Consider the following 18257-nt stretch of genomic DNA (forward strand, 5'->3'; position numbering starts at 1 on the left):
TTTATTATACTTTACATTAATTATAGGAAAATGACTAGCCTCTCATTAAAGCACAGTGCTTTTCAATAAATACCTTTGTGAGTGTTGTTATCATGATAACGTGTTGAATATACAGTTTTTTGCCCCACAAAGACAAACAAAGGTTTTATTAAAATACCTAAAATTTCCTGATCGTTTTCAAAAGTATCAACTGTACAATATATGTTTTTGTGTCAGACTTTTTAAATTAACCACTTCCAAAACAAAATGTCATCTTCTGATTCCTTTTAATAATACTTTGCGGGTACAGCTTAACTCTAGTCTGTTCAACAATTGGCCCCCTCCCAGCTTTCATATTCATGTAGCCAAGATGTTGCTTTATTGTAGGATTTTCTTTCTCTGTCAGCTGTGGAGAAACAGACACAAAGTTGGCCTAATATTATCAGGATGTTTCTCTAACAAAAAGCCAGATCTATTGACTTGTTTATTTTACATAAACACGTTTGCATTTGTTAATATATGTAACAGAAAGAACAACAGAACGAAAACATTTATCATATATCCTAGAAAATGCTAGAAAAAAAACACATCAACGTGCACCATAACCTGTGGGTGTGAGCGTCAGAAATCTGGCATGGCATTCTGTATCCGAGAAGCGGCACTCCTGACAGTTTCATGTGACGTATACGGTTCCCTTCTGTTTCTATAGGCATGCATGACGATAAAGTTTCCTTGAACGTTTCAGCCACCGAACCATCCAGCTGAGGCAATAAACAGTTTTTCTCGCGTTCAAGCTCCTGTTTCCGTCACGTGAGACACTCTCCTCCAATCAGAGGCGAGCATCCTGCACGGCTCGAACATTCAAACAGAATCAACGCTGGCAGCAGCAGGAAGGAGACTCTACCGCTGCTGCTCGTGGGTTAGTGCTCCGAGAGCCTGGGGCAGTGATCGCAGTGTCCGGGGTCCACGCTGCCATGGAGAGCCGAATCGTGACACCGGGACCCTACCGGGCGACAAAGTTGGTAGGTGATTGTCCTGGTCCCTTGTTAGAGATCAAGGTAACCCAGGAGCACGGAAGACTTGGGCAAATGGTATGAACTGAGTAGAGAGAACGAGCTATTCACCGGTGTCCGCCTAGTGTCCCAACCCTTCCGGTCATTTCGTGTGGTCCTTCCGTCTAAGCCTCTTAGGCATGCTGTGTCCCATATAGGGAACCCATGCTGTTCGCTGTTCAAGCTAAACATCTCGCGTACTAGAGCGTCCTGCAAGAAACAACGCCACCTTTTCACCGGCCCACGCTTGTTGCATTTGTGCTGGCCACGGGGTTTTCACAAGCTTGGAGAACCACCTCCCTCATGTCAGTCCAGCACTGCTCAAAACTGACCCAATTTAATGCCGACTTCCGCAGACCTCTTTCGTAGACATAAAGTGGGCTTTCCTCCTGTGAAGCATTTCGTAGTCTTTCTGTTTAAAATGAATATCGGGTTATTAGACTGCCGACTTTGGAGCTGGGAAACCAAGATTCGAGCCTCGGGACGACTCCACAGCCTGTGATTTTGGGCAAATCACTTAATCTACTTGTGCCTACCAAAACAAGCATTTGCAATGCAAATTGGTCTCGCATTTGCTGGAGTTTGAGCTATTGGCATTGTAAATTACAATGTCTTTTTCTGAGTTTGTGGCATGCTGACTTGGGTCGGATTTCGAGGGTGGCACATGTAGTGGCAGCGTTGAGGAAGGCACCCTCTGACAACCTGGCTACAACTTGTATAGGAAACAGAAGAAATACTCTGTGAGAGAAATAATGCAATTATATAACAGTGGCCAGCTGTGTTCTTGAGTACAATGAGGTTGAAATGAAAGGCAAGGAGGGGTTGTATAATGGGCCTAGGTATATTAGCGGAAGAGTTATTGAATGTTGGAGCATGTGGTTGATTGTAAGAATCAGTGGTCAGGGTTGACCATTGGGGCTGGAGGTTATTTGAAATTGGCGGGGCAAGCTGCTCAGTCAGTGGATATAGGTGAGAAGGGACTAGTAGGTAGTACAAGGAAGGTTTATTAGTACGGAATGCGAAGGGATAATAGTATCTTAGGATATGAAGGAAGGGTGTCAAGATGGAGAGTCAAGGAGTTAGGCATCGCTCCAGGATACTGAAGCCCTTGTTGTTGATGACACTTGCCATCATGCTCTTCAGCGGGGCCAGGAAATCTGCAGCAAGGTTCTCCATGGGGACACAGTTCTCCACTTTTTCGAGCCGGAACATTTGAAACTCCTCCATAGTGAGGAGGGGTGGCTCTGGTGCTGTGGGTGGGGAGGGGAGCCAAATAGATATGTTACACCGGACGAAGAGCAGCGGAAACGCCAGACTCCTCATCCGACTTTAGCTGTTAAGATAGAAGATGGAGTTACGTAAAAGTGTGCACAATGTGAGCTCAATGTACTACTTTCATTAGGGGCCCAGCACCTGGAATTTTTGACTGTTCTTGTAAGAAATTATGTTCCCAGATGGGAGAGCGTGTGACTGTTAGTGTGGCAGTGGGTAAACAGTTGTCCAGCTTTGCATGACTTGTCTGTTCTTCTGCTCCCTATCTTCCCTCGCATTGTCTTCGAGCCTTCTCGCTTACTTTTACATCACTCTACTGCTCAGCTCCACACCCCATAATGCCTAAAAAGCAGAGAGCACATTGTGCAGATGTTTCAGTCTGCGCAGCTGGGTAATTAAATGGTATAGTTGGGACACGCGGAAGCAGTCTGCAAGCTAATGAATGATAGTCTCAGGGCCCGGGAAGGGGGAAGTGATGCTACTGCTCGAAAAGCCATGTCTTGTATACCCTCCTGAAGGATAGTAGGTCTAGGGTCTGCCGTAGGAGAATGGGGAGGGTGTTCCAGGTCTTCGCGGCGAGGTAGGAGAAAGATCTGCTGCCGGAGGTCGCTCTTCGGATGCGAGGGACGGTAGTTTGGGCACGGTCGGCGGACCGGAGCTGGCGGTTCGGGGTGTAGAAGGTGAGTCGTCTGAGGTATGCTGGTCCGGTGTCGTGGAGTGCCTTGTGTGTGTGGGTGAGGAGCTTGAAGGTGATTCTTTTGTTGATGGGCAGCCAGTGCAGGTATCTCAGGTGGGGTGAGATGCGAGGGATGGCGAGGATCAGGCGGGCAGGAGAGTTCTGTATGAGTTGCAGTCGTTTCAGCAGTTTGGCCGGGGCTCCCGCGTAGAGGGTGTTTCAATAGTCCAGCCTGCTGCTGACGAGGGCCTGGGTGACCGTTCTTCTTGTGTCGGTGGGGATCCACCTGTAGATCTTCCGGAGCATGCAGAGGGTGTTGAAGCAGGAGGATGAGATGGCGTTGACCTGCTTGGTCATGGAGAGTGTTGAGTCGAGGATGAACCTCAGGCTGCGTGCGTGCTCGGTGGGTATCGGTGCGGCTCCCAGGGCAGTCGGCCACCTGGAGTCGTCCCAGGCTGAGGGGGTTGGAGCCCTCAGAGGAACATATGTGAAGAGCTGTCCAATATTAACAAACTACTGCTATTTAAACAAAGACACCTCTCCCTCCAATTTTGCGTTATTATATTGGGAGTGCTTACCTTACCCTTGTCCCGGGGAAGTTTACAGATCCTTCCTCCTCCTCGTCCATGGCCAGATGCGTGCCTGAAAGTGACAAAGACTGATGTTGAATAGGAGCACTGGCTGCAGCCGGTGATTACGTAGTGTTGTGTGCACTGCACAGGCAGAGATTGAGAGGGCTACCCCAACATAGAGAATAATATTTTAAGAACGCAAACGTTATAAAGTGTACACTGCGTCCCGTGGGGAAAAAAAACAAGGCACACAAAAGGCATTAATGGAGGAGGGATGGTGGAGGGAGGGGGAACAATGGCACCTGCAGATATTGTATTGGCATTTATATAGCGCTTACTACCCCTGACGAGGCGTCAAAGCACTTTTTCGGCAAGTAGCACGCTACTCCGGGACCCATAGAGGATTAGTGTTGAATTAGTATAGTGAAACATGCAAGTACATTTTAAGCGGTGGATAGGTTAGTCAGTTATTTGGATTTGGAATGATAGCAGAAGGATAGAGGAGGAAAAAGGTTTGTATTTATATAGCGCTTGTTGGCGCACGTTATTCAGGAAGCCCATAAAGGATTAGTGGTGAATTAATATGGTGAAATATGAAGTAATTTCACTAGTCAGTTATTTGGAGTGAGAAGGATAGCGGGGGATAAAAGGGGAAGAACATTTTGCATTCATATAGCACTTGTTACCCGTGATGGGTGTTGAATCGCTTTTCTGGCGAGTAGCATGCCCCTCTGGAACCCATAAAGGATTAGTGTTGAAAATAAGTATAATAAAATATGAAGTAATTTGAGTAGTGGATATGTTATTCAGTTATTTGGGTAGAGAAGGGTCGGTGGCGGGATAGAAGAGGGGAAGAGGTTTGTATTTATATAGCGCTTGTTAACCCTGATGGGGTTTTGAAGCGCAAGTATCATGCTACTCTGGAACCCATCAGGATAAGTGTTGAATTAGTATGGTCAAACATGAGAGTAATTTTAGTGGTGGACATGTTAGTCAGTTATTTGGATTGAGAAGTGTTGGGGAGGGGTAGAAAAGGAAAAAGGTTTGCATTTATATAGCACTTGTAACTCTGATGGGGTGTTGAGACTCTTTATTGGTGAGTAGTATTCTACTCTGGAACCCAATAAAGGATTAGTGGCGAATTAGTATAGTTGAATATGGAATTTGAGAAGTGAATATGTTAGTCTGTTAATTTTGATTGAAAATAGTGGAGGCATAAAAGAGTGAAAGATTTTTTTTTTTAGATCTTAGCAGTAGGAGGAGGGTTTTGGATGAGTAAAAGGAGTTTTGGAGGGGAGGAGTTGGAGGGAAGAGTTTAGAAAGGTTTGTTTTAGGGGATCGGTATAGTAAAAAGAGGTGTCAGATGATGCAAGGAGGGGTAGAGTAGGAGAGAGTCTCGAAAGGGTTATTTTGGCAATCATATAGTGGTATGAGGGTTGGGATAAATGAGAGTGGATGTAGAGGCTATATTGATAGATGTATAGGATGAGCAATAGGGTAGTGCATTGGAAAGAGTAGTAGAAAGAAATTTGAGATGAGTCAGAAGGTTGGGCTAGAAGATATATTGAGCCAAGTATATGCTGAGAAATAGGGTAATGCATTGGAAATGCTAAATTAGAAGAAAGTGATAAATATATAGATCCATAAGTACATTGAAAGTATATACATACATAAAGGAGGTAAGTATATGTAGATTAAAGATATTGATAGTAGTGGTATGGGGTTTGGGATAAATGAGAGTGGATGTAGAGGATATATTGATAGATGTGTAGGATGAGAGATAGGGTAGTGCATTGTAAAGAGTAGTAGAAAGAAATTTGAGATGAGTCGGAAGGTTGGGCTAGAAGATATATTGAGTGAAGTATAGGCTGAGTAATAGGGTAATGCATTGGAAATGCTAAATTAGAAGAAAGTGATAAATATATAGATCCATAAGTACATTGGAAGTATATAGATACGTAAAGGAGGTAAGTATATGTAGGTTAAAGATATTGATAGAGGCACAGGATGAGAAATAGGGTAGTGCATTGGATATGTTTTTTCAGGAGAAAAGTAACAGACACACAGATCCAAGTACATGGAAGGTACATAGATGCGCAATGGAAGTATGTACATGTAGACCAAAGATAATTTTTATTTATTTATTATTTTTTTCTCTCAACAACGTAATTATTTTACATGTTTATACAAAGTAATACACAAAGATAGGTACATATCTATAGTGAAAACAAATGCTTGTATATAGAGAGATATGCTGTAAATTTCTGTTTGCGTATGGTGCTTATGTGGGGAAGAGCCAAATCTTGAGTAGTTTTCTGAAGTAAGGTGGTTGTCGGAGGACCTTATGTTGGGGGGTAAAGAGTTCCGTAGTTTGGCTGCTTGAACAGAGAAGGATGTGCCACCCATGGTTTTTTTCTTGTGTGGTGGGATTTTGAGGCGAGATGCTCCTTTAAAGAGGAGGTTCCTTTGTTGAATGTGTTTGGTGATTTTATTCCTGATGAAGAGTGGTCCCATTCCATGTATTGCTTTGTGGGTGATACAAAGCAGCTTGAACGTGGATCTTCTGGCAAACGGTAACCAATGCAGGGCTTTCAAGGCAGGGGAAATGTGGTCTTGCGGTTTGATATACAAGAGTAGCCTGGCAGCTGAGTTCTGAATCCGTTGTAGTCTTTTCATGGTTGTTCAAGGTGATCCGTGGTAGAGCTATTGGCGTAATCGAGTTTGGACAGAACAAGGGAGATGGTAGCTTGGACCTTGTGTAGAAATCCCAAATGAGGGAAAATTCGTTGCAGCGTTTTTATAGTGACAAAGATTTGATTTTGCTAGTTTATCCACTTGGGCATTCATCGACAGCTTAAAGTCCATGGTCATTCCGAGGTTTCTTACTTCATTCGATACTTTAGGCAGTGAACCTAGTTCATTAGGTCATGCGGCAAGCGGGTTGTAATGTTTCCAATCACCACACGTGAGTATTTCAGTTTTTGAAGCATTCAATTTGAGATGGCTTCAAGTCATCCACTGATTCACGGCTCTGAGACAGCTGAAAATTGGTGATTTTCAATGTCTTTGGGACATTCCAGTTGAAGGAGTATTTGTGTGTCATCTGCATAGTGTAGCACATGAGGTGAAATGTATTGATCAGTACTGGTAATAACTTCATGTAGATGTTGAAAAGCACGGGCGAGATGATAGACCCTTGAGGGACCCCAGCTTTTGTGGAGTAAGGTTTGGACGAGAAAGGTGGGGTATAGATGACATTAGTTCTGTTTCGAAGGTAGGACGTGATCCAGTCTAGAGCAGTTCCCTCTATGCCGGTTTCACAGATCCTTTGTTTCAGAGTGTCATGGTCAACTGTGTCAAAGGCAGCTGCGAGGTCCAAGAGGAGTAGCGCAGCAACCCCGTTGCGGTCAACTGTATTTTTCAGGTCATCCCAGATGGCAAGGAGGGCAGATTCAGTGCCTCTTCCTGGACGGAATCCTGTTTGGAAGTCTGAAAGTATGTCATTCTCTTCAATGAATTGTGACATCTGGGCGAGCGCTGCTCTTTCTATCAGTTTGCCCAGGAAAGGTCCATTTGTAACGGATCTGTAGTTGTCAGGTTTCAGCGGGTCCAAGTTTGTTTTCTTCAGTAAAGGGCATATGTATGACTCTTTAGTTCTTCTGGAAATATTCCAGTAGTTAAGGAATCATTGATGATTCTTCTTACTGGAGTGGCAGCAGAGGTTGTTAAAAGAATTGTCTTGAAAGTTTGTAACAGACAGGGGCAGAAGGGCTGCCGGCAGGCCTGCTTGCTTTGACCAGGTCCATAAATTCATTGTGTGAGATGTGTTTTGAGGAACGGAGAGGCTTGATTAGAGCATTCTTGAATTGCTGTTTTGTACAAGGGTTAGTGCTGGTGCTTTGTTTCTGTTTTAAGTTAGAGTCCAACGTGTCTGCTTTGTCCGTGTACGGATTTGCCAGTTTGTCTGTGAAATCTTGAGTAGCCGGGTGAGTTCCTTCTAGGCAATTTGGTTTGCGAAATTCATTGAGTATTTTATAGAATTCTTTATTTGTACATTTAGCGTTTTGAATTGTGTCTGAATAGTACCTTTTCTTAGCTTTTTTGATAACAGACTTGTATAATCTGTTAATTTTCTGTAGGTGAAGTTTGTCTTGTTTGGCGTTTGTTTTGAGCGAGGTACTTTGCAGTTTTCTAATTTGTTGTTTTATGTCTTTCATTTCTATGTTTTTCCAAGGGGCTTTTTTGTGTTTCTGTGTGGTTTTGAGTGGTATCCGGATGTTAAAAGCTTCCTGTAGCCACTCATAGATTTTGAACAGAATTTATGGTTTCCAGATTTGTACTGGATGTTAGTTGTGTTTCTAAGTGTTTCAAATTGAGTTTGTTCCACGGTCGATAGGTGAATAGATGTAAGGTAGTTTTAGGTGAGTCGCTTAATGTTGTTTTATGTTGGAAAGCAAGAAAGTGGTGGTTTGACCGTGTGACTGGAGTTCTAGTTTGAAAGGTAACTAGTTCAGTATTAGCAAACATAACATCTAGGATATGTCCAGCAGTGTGTGTCGGATCATGGACTATCTGTTGCAGGTTCAATGCGTCTAGGCCAGTGATTGTTTTTGGATGGGTCATATTGGGTTTATCAAACCAAATGTTAAGGTCACCCAGAACGCATAGGTTGGAGTGTATTGTTATCAGGTTTGAAACTGTGTCTAGAAGTGCCTCTGGGAATGTTGCCTTGCTAAGTGGTGGTCTGTAAAGGAGCAGGAAATTACAGGAGGAAGACGGTGTAGGTTTTTGAAAGGCAGGCAACTTTATGAACGTACCTATGATCTGATTGGGGCCATAGATATGGCAACAACAAACAATCTACCATTGGCTGCCCTTACGCTAGATGCAACCAAGGCCTTCGACAGGGTCAATTGGGGATACCTGTCGGAGGCCCTGGCAAAGTTTGGCGTGGGGGAAAAGTTCCGCAAAGTGATAGGCCTCTTGTATGGCAACCCATCTGCCTGTCTCCTAGTTAATGGCGACCTGTCGAGCCCTTTTTCCATCTCTAGGGGAACCCGGCAGGGGTGCCCGCTCTCTCCCTTGCTTTTTGATTTTTACATTGAGCCTTTTGCGCAACATCTAAGGGAAGAGACCATTATTAAACCATTTTCCTTTCAAGGTTGGAGAAGGAAGGTAGCATTATATGCCGACGACGTGTTAATATTAACATCTGAGGTAACCACTGCTCTTCCGGCAATCCTGAAATTGGCTAACGCATTTGGACAAATTTCGGGCTATGAGATTAATGCCGTGAAGACGGAAATGCTCACATGGAATGACGAGAATGCTGTAATCGAGATGCAAGCAGGCAATTCTTTGCGTTATCTAGCCTTGACGATAGTTAAGGTTATCAATAAACTTGTCCAAGTAAATCTATCTTCAGTTCTTAAAGAGTGCCGCAAGCTTCTCCAATCATGGTCACATTTGCCCTTTTCATTACTCGGTAGAGTCAATCTTATAAAAATGACCATCCTTCCAAAAATGTCTTTTTTATTTAACACTATTCCTTTATATTTTGATCACACCATCTTAACTAAATTCCAAACCAACATTTCATCTTTTATCTGGAATGACCATCTTCCACGTATTGCGTGGAAAAAGACGGCGACGCGATAAGGGCGGTCTAGCGGCACCAGATTTAAGAATTTACGCATGGGCCTTTCAACTATCTCATTCCCGGATGTTGCTGAAGGCTCCTGTGGGTTCTGGGGTAGGCCTTATGTATGCGGCTATGCTGGATGGGGAAAATATTAATCGTTCTGGTTTTCTTTTTAAGTTTGGCAATCCTAAGTTCTTTAAAAAAATTAAACTGAAGATTTTACAAGGGCTGGCTAAAACTTGGACGGATATCACGAAATCTATAAAACTAAACTATCTTTGCGAAAAAACACCGTTGTGGGGGCTACCTGAAGTTCCTACTTGGCTTGAGGATACTCTAGCTATCCCTCTCAGACAGGCAGGTCTGGATGTTTGGGAAGACCTCTTTTTCGAGGGGGACCTACTGTCATGGGAACACTTGCAGGCTAAGGTTGGCCCCATGAAACAGATTCATGGTTGGACTGTGGCCTACAAAAATTCCTTCGCTAATAGGAACCAACCTAAACTTGGAGGCCACAGCCAATTTGTCTCCGACCTAGTAGTCTGTGAGCCAGTAAAAAAAGAAGTATCTAAATGGTATAACTTCATTCTAGAGGAATCGGATGGAGACTTTACTCTACCAGAGTCAACATGGGGCCCTGTGGTGATGGAGCAAAATTTACAAAATCTTTGGAAAACTTCTTTCGAACTCTTGTGGAAGATTGTTAAACCATCCTGGCTTCGCAGAAACCACATCTTTACCCTCCACAGGGCATACTATTCCCCTCTCAGGTTATCTAAGTTTGTAGGAGGAGAGCTAGTGTCTTGCGCTAGATGTGGTTTAACTGCTGCACCGGACACACATATGTTTTTTGAATGCCCACTATTAACTACATATTGGGAGGACATCAGAAAGTACCTTACAGAGTCATTGGGCAGCCTGGTTATTGTAGATCTACCTCTAGTGATATTTGGGGTATCAGAAGATCTACAATATCCAGCCAGGTCTCTAGTATTTTATGCTATGTTGCTTGCAAGGCAACTATTGTACCTTGCCTAAAAAGGACACTCCTGGTGGTGATGGGGACTCGCAGCTCATTTTACTAGGGCAAAAGCCGCAACTGCAGCCCAGGGTTGGGTCCCTATATTGGACATATGCCAGACAGTCGGGGGCTATACGTCCTTCTGTCAAACACAACTATATCGATTCTCAGGGTGGTGGCATTGCTTTGCTATTGATACCACAATGCGAGGAGCATGTGGTTACAAATATCCATCAGAAAAATAACTTATTACCATTTGGTACCTCTTCCTGGTGGAAAGTGGTGTTGGTATTAAGGGTGGTACCTCCATTCGGCGTTGTGCACAAAGGCGGGATGGAGTCATGATGAAGGTCAATGACACCACCGGCCGGCATGCAGGCATGATTTCAAGATTTTCCAGATCCAGTTTGGCAGCTGGGGTGATACCTCACAAGATTGTATTGTATTGTAATTGCATTTATATAGCGCTTACTACCCCTGACGAGGCATCAAAGCGCTTTTTCGGCAGGGAGCACGCTACTCATAGAGGATTAGTGTTGAATTAGTATAGTGAAACATGCAAGTACATTTTAAGTGGTGGATAGGTTAGTCAGTTATTTGGAATGATAGCAGAAGAATAGAGTAGGACAAAGGTTTGTATTTATTTATCGCTCGCTTGTTGACGCATGCTATTCAGGGAGCCTAAAGGATTAGTGGTGAATTAATATGGTGAAATATGAGGTAATTTCAGTGGTGGATATTAGTCTGTTACTTGGAGTGAGAAGGATAGCGGATGGATAAAAGGGGAAGAAAGATTTGCATTCTTATAGCACTTGTTACCCCTGATGGGTGTTGAAGCGCCTTTCTGGCGAGTAGCACGCCACTCCGGAACCCATAAAGGATTAGTGTTGAAAATGAGTATAGTGTAAATATGAAGTAAGTAGTAGATATGTTATTCAGTTATTTGGGCAGTATATTAGTATAGTTGAATATGGAATTTGAGAAGTGAACATGTTAGTCTGTTAATTTTGATTGAAAAAGGATAGAGGAGGAATAAAAGAGTGAAGGATTTATTTATTTATTTATTTTAGTCTTAGCAGTAGGAAGAGGCTTTTGGATGAGTAAAAAGGAGTTTTGGAGGGAAGGAGTCAGAGGGGAGAGTTTAGAAATGTATATGTTTCATGCACCTGATTTGGTTGTGTAGTATTGCTTGTAGGAGGAGGTTGTGACGTAGAGGGGGTGGTGATGTGTTTATGTGTAAAGTGTATGTTGTGTGTAGGAGGGAATGAAGTAGAAGTGAGAGTGTTTATCTTAGACTGGTTTGTTTCAAGAGTTACAAAGGGTGGTGGTGTGCAGTGTGTGTGTTGTGTGTTAGTGTTATTATGGTAGAAGGGAGAGGAGGGTGTTTGTTGGACAACTGATGGAAGGATCATTATATATTAGTTAGTGATAAAAGGTGGACTGTTAAGTGTAATTACAGAAGGGAGAGTGTGTCTGAGTGGGATGCAGTTATGTATGGTGTTGATTGGCGTTGTGTTAGTAATGAGTGTATTAGTTAGTGGTATAGGATAGAGTTGTGTACTGTTTGTGGGTGATGGTGGATATGTGTGGTAGTTTGGATAGTAGGGTGTGTATATGTGGTTTGGTTGGGTTGGTGGTGCATGCTGGTACATTAATCTGTGCATAGTGTTGTGAGTGGTGTATATTTGGTGTGCGCGTGTTGCTCTGTTTGTGGTTGTGGATGGTGTGAGCTGGGGCAGCATTTCTGGCCCTATTACTGACCAGTCTCAAACAGGCAACTACCCTTGTGCTCTCCGCCCTTAACAGGCAACTACCCTTGTCCTCTCCGCCCTTAACAGGCAACTACCCTTGTCCTCTCCGCCCTTAACAGGCAACTACCCTTGTCCTCTCCGCCCGGGCTGAGACGCCCTAAGCCTGGCCTTTTTTGTAGCCCTAGTAATCAGGTGACCCCTTCAGCCAATGGGAACCCTAGCCCTAACACTATCCAATCACAACACTAGCCCTAACATCAAGAACCAATAGGAGACCAGGACCTTGCAGCCAATCTTAACCCTAGTCCAAGCACCCAATCCGTTCAAAAACCCTGATCTCTACGTCCAATAAAGGCCTTAGCCCTACCACTAGTCCCAACCCAAGTCCAAGCAGCCAATGGTACAGGTAGCCCTAGTCCCTACTTCGAATAGAAAGCCTAACCCTACTCTTAGTCCCACAACTGGTCCAACAACCAATCACACCAGAAGCCCTAAATAGCTACTTCCAATTAAAGGTCTAACCCTAGCCCTAGTCCCACCCTACTCCCAATAACATAGGAAGCCCTAGTCCCTACTTCCAATAGAAATCCTAACCCTAGCGCCAACCCTGCAATGATTGAATCACAGACCGAGAAACCAATCAGAACCCTCAAATACCCAACCAATGAGGACATTAACCCTAACCCAATAGAAACACCAGATACAACCACAAATTAGTGTACACATGTGCCAACCACTAGCACACCATATAAGGTCCCAGCAACCTCAGACAAGGTTTGCTGGCCAGGGAGTTGGAAGCTGCTTGCTCCTGTTCAGAATCTCCTTGGAGACAGACAGGCTCAAACCACAACTTTGGACTTCTGCAGGTAAAGGCTTCACTAACTCGAAATCTAACAATACTGTTTGAATAAAGCTTTACCCCCCCCCCTACTGGCCAAAAAAACGAAGTGCACAGGCCCCAGTAAATACAGTTTAAACAGCTCACAGAAGCACCCTCTGATGTAGAAAATCCCTGTTGATGGGGTGGGGGGGTGGAGGCAGGGGGGCTGGCCTCACTGGCTTGTGAACACAAAATGGTGGATGGGGGTGCACTTGTTGAGCACACAGGCCTAAGCACAGAGCAAAGGAGAAATTTGGAGGGAAAACAGATTTGTCACCAAGGAATGAGAGGGACAATCTACAGAGGTTGGACTGCAAATCCCACAATTCAACACACTAAATGAAGGCAATCATGGGCAGGGAAAACCACAAATTTAAAACACAACACAGGTGATAAAATATGCAATTACAGGCAGGCTAAAACTACAATTTTTAACTGTAACAACCACAGGCATAGACCGTAAACACAGAAAGTGAAAATCGTTTTTTAAACAACTTTTTGTCTTGGGAATAGACAGCACGAGTCTGTCTCCTTACCACTTCCTGGACTCTGCTCACTGCAATCTGGGGCACATGTAGGCTGCAACTCACAAGATGGAGGAGAATGATCTGGGGTGCACCCAGCAAGGCCTTAAGGGTCCTGGACAGGTGTGAGAGGAGGGCTCAGACTTGCCTGGTAGCTGAATAGCCAATGGTCTGCTGGCCTGGGGGTGGGGTCTGGGCAGCTGCTTGCTCCTGTTCAGAATCTCCTAGGAGACAGACATGCTCAATCCACAACTTTGGACTTCTGTAGGTAAAGGCTTCACTAACTCGAAATCTAACAATACTGTTTGAATAAAGCTTTACTCCCCCTGCTGGCCAAAAAACGAAATGCACATGCCCCAGTAAATACCGTTTTTAAACAGCTCACAGAAGCACCCTCTGATGTAGAAAATCCCTGTTGCTGGGGGGGGGAGGCAGGGGGCTGGCCTCACTGGCTTGTGAACACAAAATGGTGGCTGGGGGTGCACTGTTTGAGCACACAGCCCTAAGCACAGAGCAAAAGAGAAATTTGGAGGGAAAACAGATTTGTCACCAAGGAATTCGAGGGACAAACTACAGAGGTTGGACTGCAAATCCCACAATTCAACACACTAAATAAAGGCAATCTTGGGCAGGGAAAACCACAAATTTAAAACCCAACACAGGTGTTTAAAAAAATGTAAACTTATGCAGCGCAAAAATATGCTATCTAACTAATTTATCATGTATACTTTGTTCTGTTTTCCTTTTTTATAGTGGAATGAAGTTACTAAGTATTTCCGTGCAGGAATGCCAGTTAAGAAACATAGACAACATTTCAAAAGCTACGGCAATTGCTTTACTGCAACTGATGCTGTGGATTGGCTCCATGAACTGTTGAGGAATAACAGCAACTTTGGTCCAGAGGTCACAAGGCAACAAACTCTGCAACTATTGAGAAAGTTTCTAAAGAATCATGTCATTGAAGACCTGAAAGGTAGATGGGGAACGGAAAATCTGGACGATGACAATCATTTGTTCAGGTATGCTGCAGAGATGATTAGAAGGCATAACAATTGGTTTAAGAATTGAATTAATTTTGTGATTAGTGTAGATGTTAAAATAGCAACATGCTTGTAATCTCCTTCAAACATAGTAACATTTACATTTAATGTACTTGTAAACATGCCTAAATGTAGCCAGTTCCTGTAATTTAAATGCTACTAGTGTACCTTCAGCATTCATTGTGCCACCCGCTCAGAGGGCAGGCTACATTGTATTTAAAAAGTAGAACATGAGGGTTCACGTTTTACATGCACTAGCAGTGAATAAACCTAGTCGTTTTTCACTGTGCAAAGCCTCTCTCTCTCCAATTGACGAACACTGGGTTAACTTATTGCATTTGATAAGTGCCAACTTTGGATTGGGAGCAGATAGAAGTATGCTGTTTAAATGCAAATGTAATTGTAGTTTTAAATCCTCTTTAATGGTAAAGTTGGATTTTAATGGTGAAGTTGGATTTTAAGTCACAATTTGAAAATGCCACTTTTAGAAAGATACTAGAAAATGAGAAAGTGGTTTGGACGTGCTTTAGTAATCTATACATTCATAAATAACCACCTTCAAGTCTTAAGTGGTTATGGTGCTACAACTAGTTCATGAAAAAACATTGTATACAAACAGGACATTTAGCCTGCTGTAATCATTGTGTGGTCTAGCATGTAATTATCATGTGGCATGGTTGAATCATAATAATTATTTGCACTGCCTTGTTAATAAGTACTGGTCTGTCCTTTGTCATATTGTGTTATTTGTAAGCATTTATGTTTTTGCTGACTTCGAAGCATGTTCAATTTTTTTTCTCACGGTTTGTTTAATTGCATTACCTAGTGTTTTTCTCCAATGACCTTAATTAAATGCCGATTGCACTTGTATTTAAAATAAATGAACTAACAGGTGAAAAAGAAGGATCATAACAACTTAAGACTTGAAGGTGGTTATTGATGAATGTACAGATTACTAAAGCAGTTCCAACCCACTATCGTTTTCTAGTAACATTGTGGCCTAGTTTGGACGCTGGTATAGGCCCAACCCCATGTTCTACTTTTAGAAAGATGGCATTTTCTTTTCCTTACCATTTGTGCCTTCAGCCAATGCCCTTGGTCACATGACTGTTAGTGGCTATTCTGTTGGGATCTGTGTATTCCTTCCAGACAGTGATGCAACAAGCATTTACAATGCAACGGCCTAGCCTTTGCCAAATTTAGAGCTATTGCAAAAATTTTATTTATGTGTTGGTTTTGAAAACAGATAAATACAAGCATTTACAATGCAATGGTCTCGTCTTTGTTAAAGTTAGAGCTATTGGCATTGCAAATGGCATTTTTTCCCATTTTTTTAAAACATCAATAAATGGTATTGTCATTTACAATGGCAATAGGTGAGAGTAGTAGAGAGTATTAGCAGACACAGAGCCCAACACACACACACACAGAGCCCAACACACACAGAGCCCCACGCACATACACACAGAGCCCCACGCACATACACACAGAGCCCCACGCACATACACACAGAGCCCCACGCACATACACACAGAGCCCCACGCACATACACACAGAGCCCCACGCACATACACACAGAGCCCCACGCACATACACACACAGAGCCCCACACACATACACACACAGAGCCCCACACACACACACAGAGCCCCACACACACACGCAGAACCCCACACACACAGAGCCCCCCCCACACACACAGAGCCCCCCCACACACACAGAGCCCCCCCCACACACACAGAGCCCCCCCCACACACACAGAGCCCCCCACACACACAGAGCCCCCCACACACACAGAGCCCCCCACACACACAGAGCCCCCCACACACACAGAGCCCCCCACACACACAGAGCCCCCCACACACACAGAGCCCCCCACACACACAGAGCCCCCCCCACACACACAGAGCCCCCCCACACACACAGAGCCCCCCCCACACACACAGAGCCGCCCCCCACACACATAGAGCCGCCCCCCACACACATAGAGCCGCCCCCCACACACATAGAGCCGCCCCCCACACACATAGAGCCCCCCCACACACATAGAGCCCCCCACACACATAGAGCCCCCCACACACATAGAGCCCCCCACACACACAGAGCCCCCCCCACGCAGAGCCCCCCATACAGAGCCCCCCCACACACAGAGCCCCCCCCACACACAGCCCCCCCCACACACAGCCCCCCCCACACACAGAGCCCCCCCCACACACAGAGCCCCCCCCACACACAGAGCCCCCCCCACACACAGAGCCCGCCCCACACACAGAGCCCCCCCACACACACACAGAGCCCCCCCACACACACACAGCCCCCCCCCCACACACAGCCCCCCCCACACACACAGAGCCCCCCCACACACATGGAGCCCCCCCACCACACATAGCCCCTCCACACACACACACACACAGAGCCCCATACACACACAGCCACACACAGAGCCCCCCCCGCACACACACATGGCCCCCCACACACACACAGAGCCCCCACATACAGAGCCCCCACACACACAGAGCCCCCACACACACAGAGCCCCCCACACACACAGAGCCCCCACACACACAGAGCCCCCCACACACACAGAGCCCCCCACACACACAGAGCCCCCCACACACACAGAGCCCCCCACACACACAGAGCCCCCCACACACATAGAGCCCCCCACACACATAGAGCCCCCCACACACACAGAGCCCCCCACACACACAGAGCCCCCCACACACAGAGCCCCCCCACACACACACAGAGCCCCCCACACACACACAGAGCCCCCCACACACACACAGAGCCCCCCACACACACACAGAGCCCCCCACACACACACAGAGCCCCCCACACACACACAGAGCCCCCCACACACACACAGCCCCCCACACACACAGAGCCCCCCACACACACAGAGCCCCCCACACACACAGAGCCCCCCACACACACAGAGCCCCCCACACACAGAGCCCCCCCACACACACAGAGCCCCCCCCACACACACAGAGCCCCCCCCACACACACAGAGCCCCCCCCACACACACAGAGCCCCCCCCACACACACAGAGCCCCCCCCACACATACAGAGCCCCCCCACACATACAGAGCCCCCCCACACATACAGAGCCCCCCCACACACACAGAGCCCCCCCACACACACAGAGCCCCCCCACACACACAGAGCCCCCCCACACACACAGAGCCCCCCCACACACAGCCCCCCACACACAGCCCCCCCCACACACAGAGCCCCCCCACACACAGAGCCCCCCCACACACACAGATTCCCCCCAACACACACACAGCCCCCCACACAGCCCCCCACACAGCCCCCCACACAGCCCCCCACACAGCCCCCCACACAGCCCCCCACACAGAGCCCCCCCACACACAGAGCCCCCCCACACACACAGAGCCCCCCCACACACACAGAGCCCCCCACACACACAGAGCCCCCCACACACACAGAGCCCCCCACACACACAGAGCCCCCCACACACACAGAGCCCCACACACACAGAGCCCCACACACACAGAGCCCCACACACACAGAGCCCCCCCACACACACAGAGCCCCCCCACACACACAGAGCCCCCCCACACACACAGAGCCCCCCCACACACACAGAGCCCCCCCACACACACAGAGCCCCCCCACACACACAGAGCCCCCCCACACACACAGAGCCCCCCCACACACACAGAGCCCCCCACACACAGAGCCCCCCCACACACAGAGCCCCCCCACACACAGAGCCCCCCCACACACAGAGCCCCCCCACACACAGAGCCCCCCCCACACACAGAGCCCCCCCCACACACAGAGCCCCCCCCACACACAGAGCCCCCCCCACACACAGA

General features: G+C 46.3%; 1 protein-coding gene across 4 annotated transcripts in view; it reads left to right on the top strand.

Annotated features, from left to right (window-relative positions):
• Positions 1-827: 827 nt before the first annotated feature.
• DEPDC1 (DEP domain containing 1) overlaps positions 828-18257 on the top strand; it is a 362287-nt gene continuing 344857 nt past the window's right edge. For 2 of the 4 annotated variants that reach the window (XM_078668812.1, XM_078668814.1), the window contains exons 1-2: positions 848-1001; positions 14122-14387. In XM_078668812.1, coding sequence (XP_078524938.1) covers positions 954-1001; positions 14122-14387 — 314 coding nt within the window. In that variant the 5' untranslated portion in view covers positions 848-953. Of the gene's footprint in view, positions 1002-14121; positions 14388-18257 lie in introns of all 4 variants that reach the window. The other 2 variants (XM_078668810.1, XM_078668806.1) reach the window with 2 other exon arrangements.

Source organism: Lissotriton helveticus, chromosome 1_2, assembly GCF_964261635.1.
Source record: "Lissotriton helveticus chromosome 1_2, aLisHel1.1, whole genome shotgun sequence".
Taxonomy (NCBI): domain Eukaryota; kingdom Metazoa; phylum Chordata; class Amphibia; order Caudata; family Salamandridae; genus Lissotriton; species Lissotriton helveticus.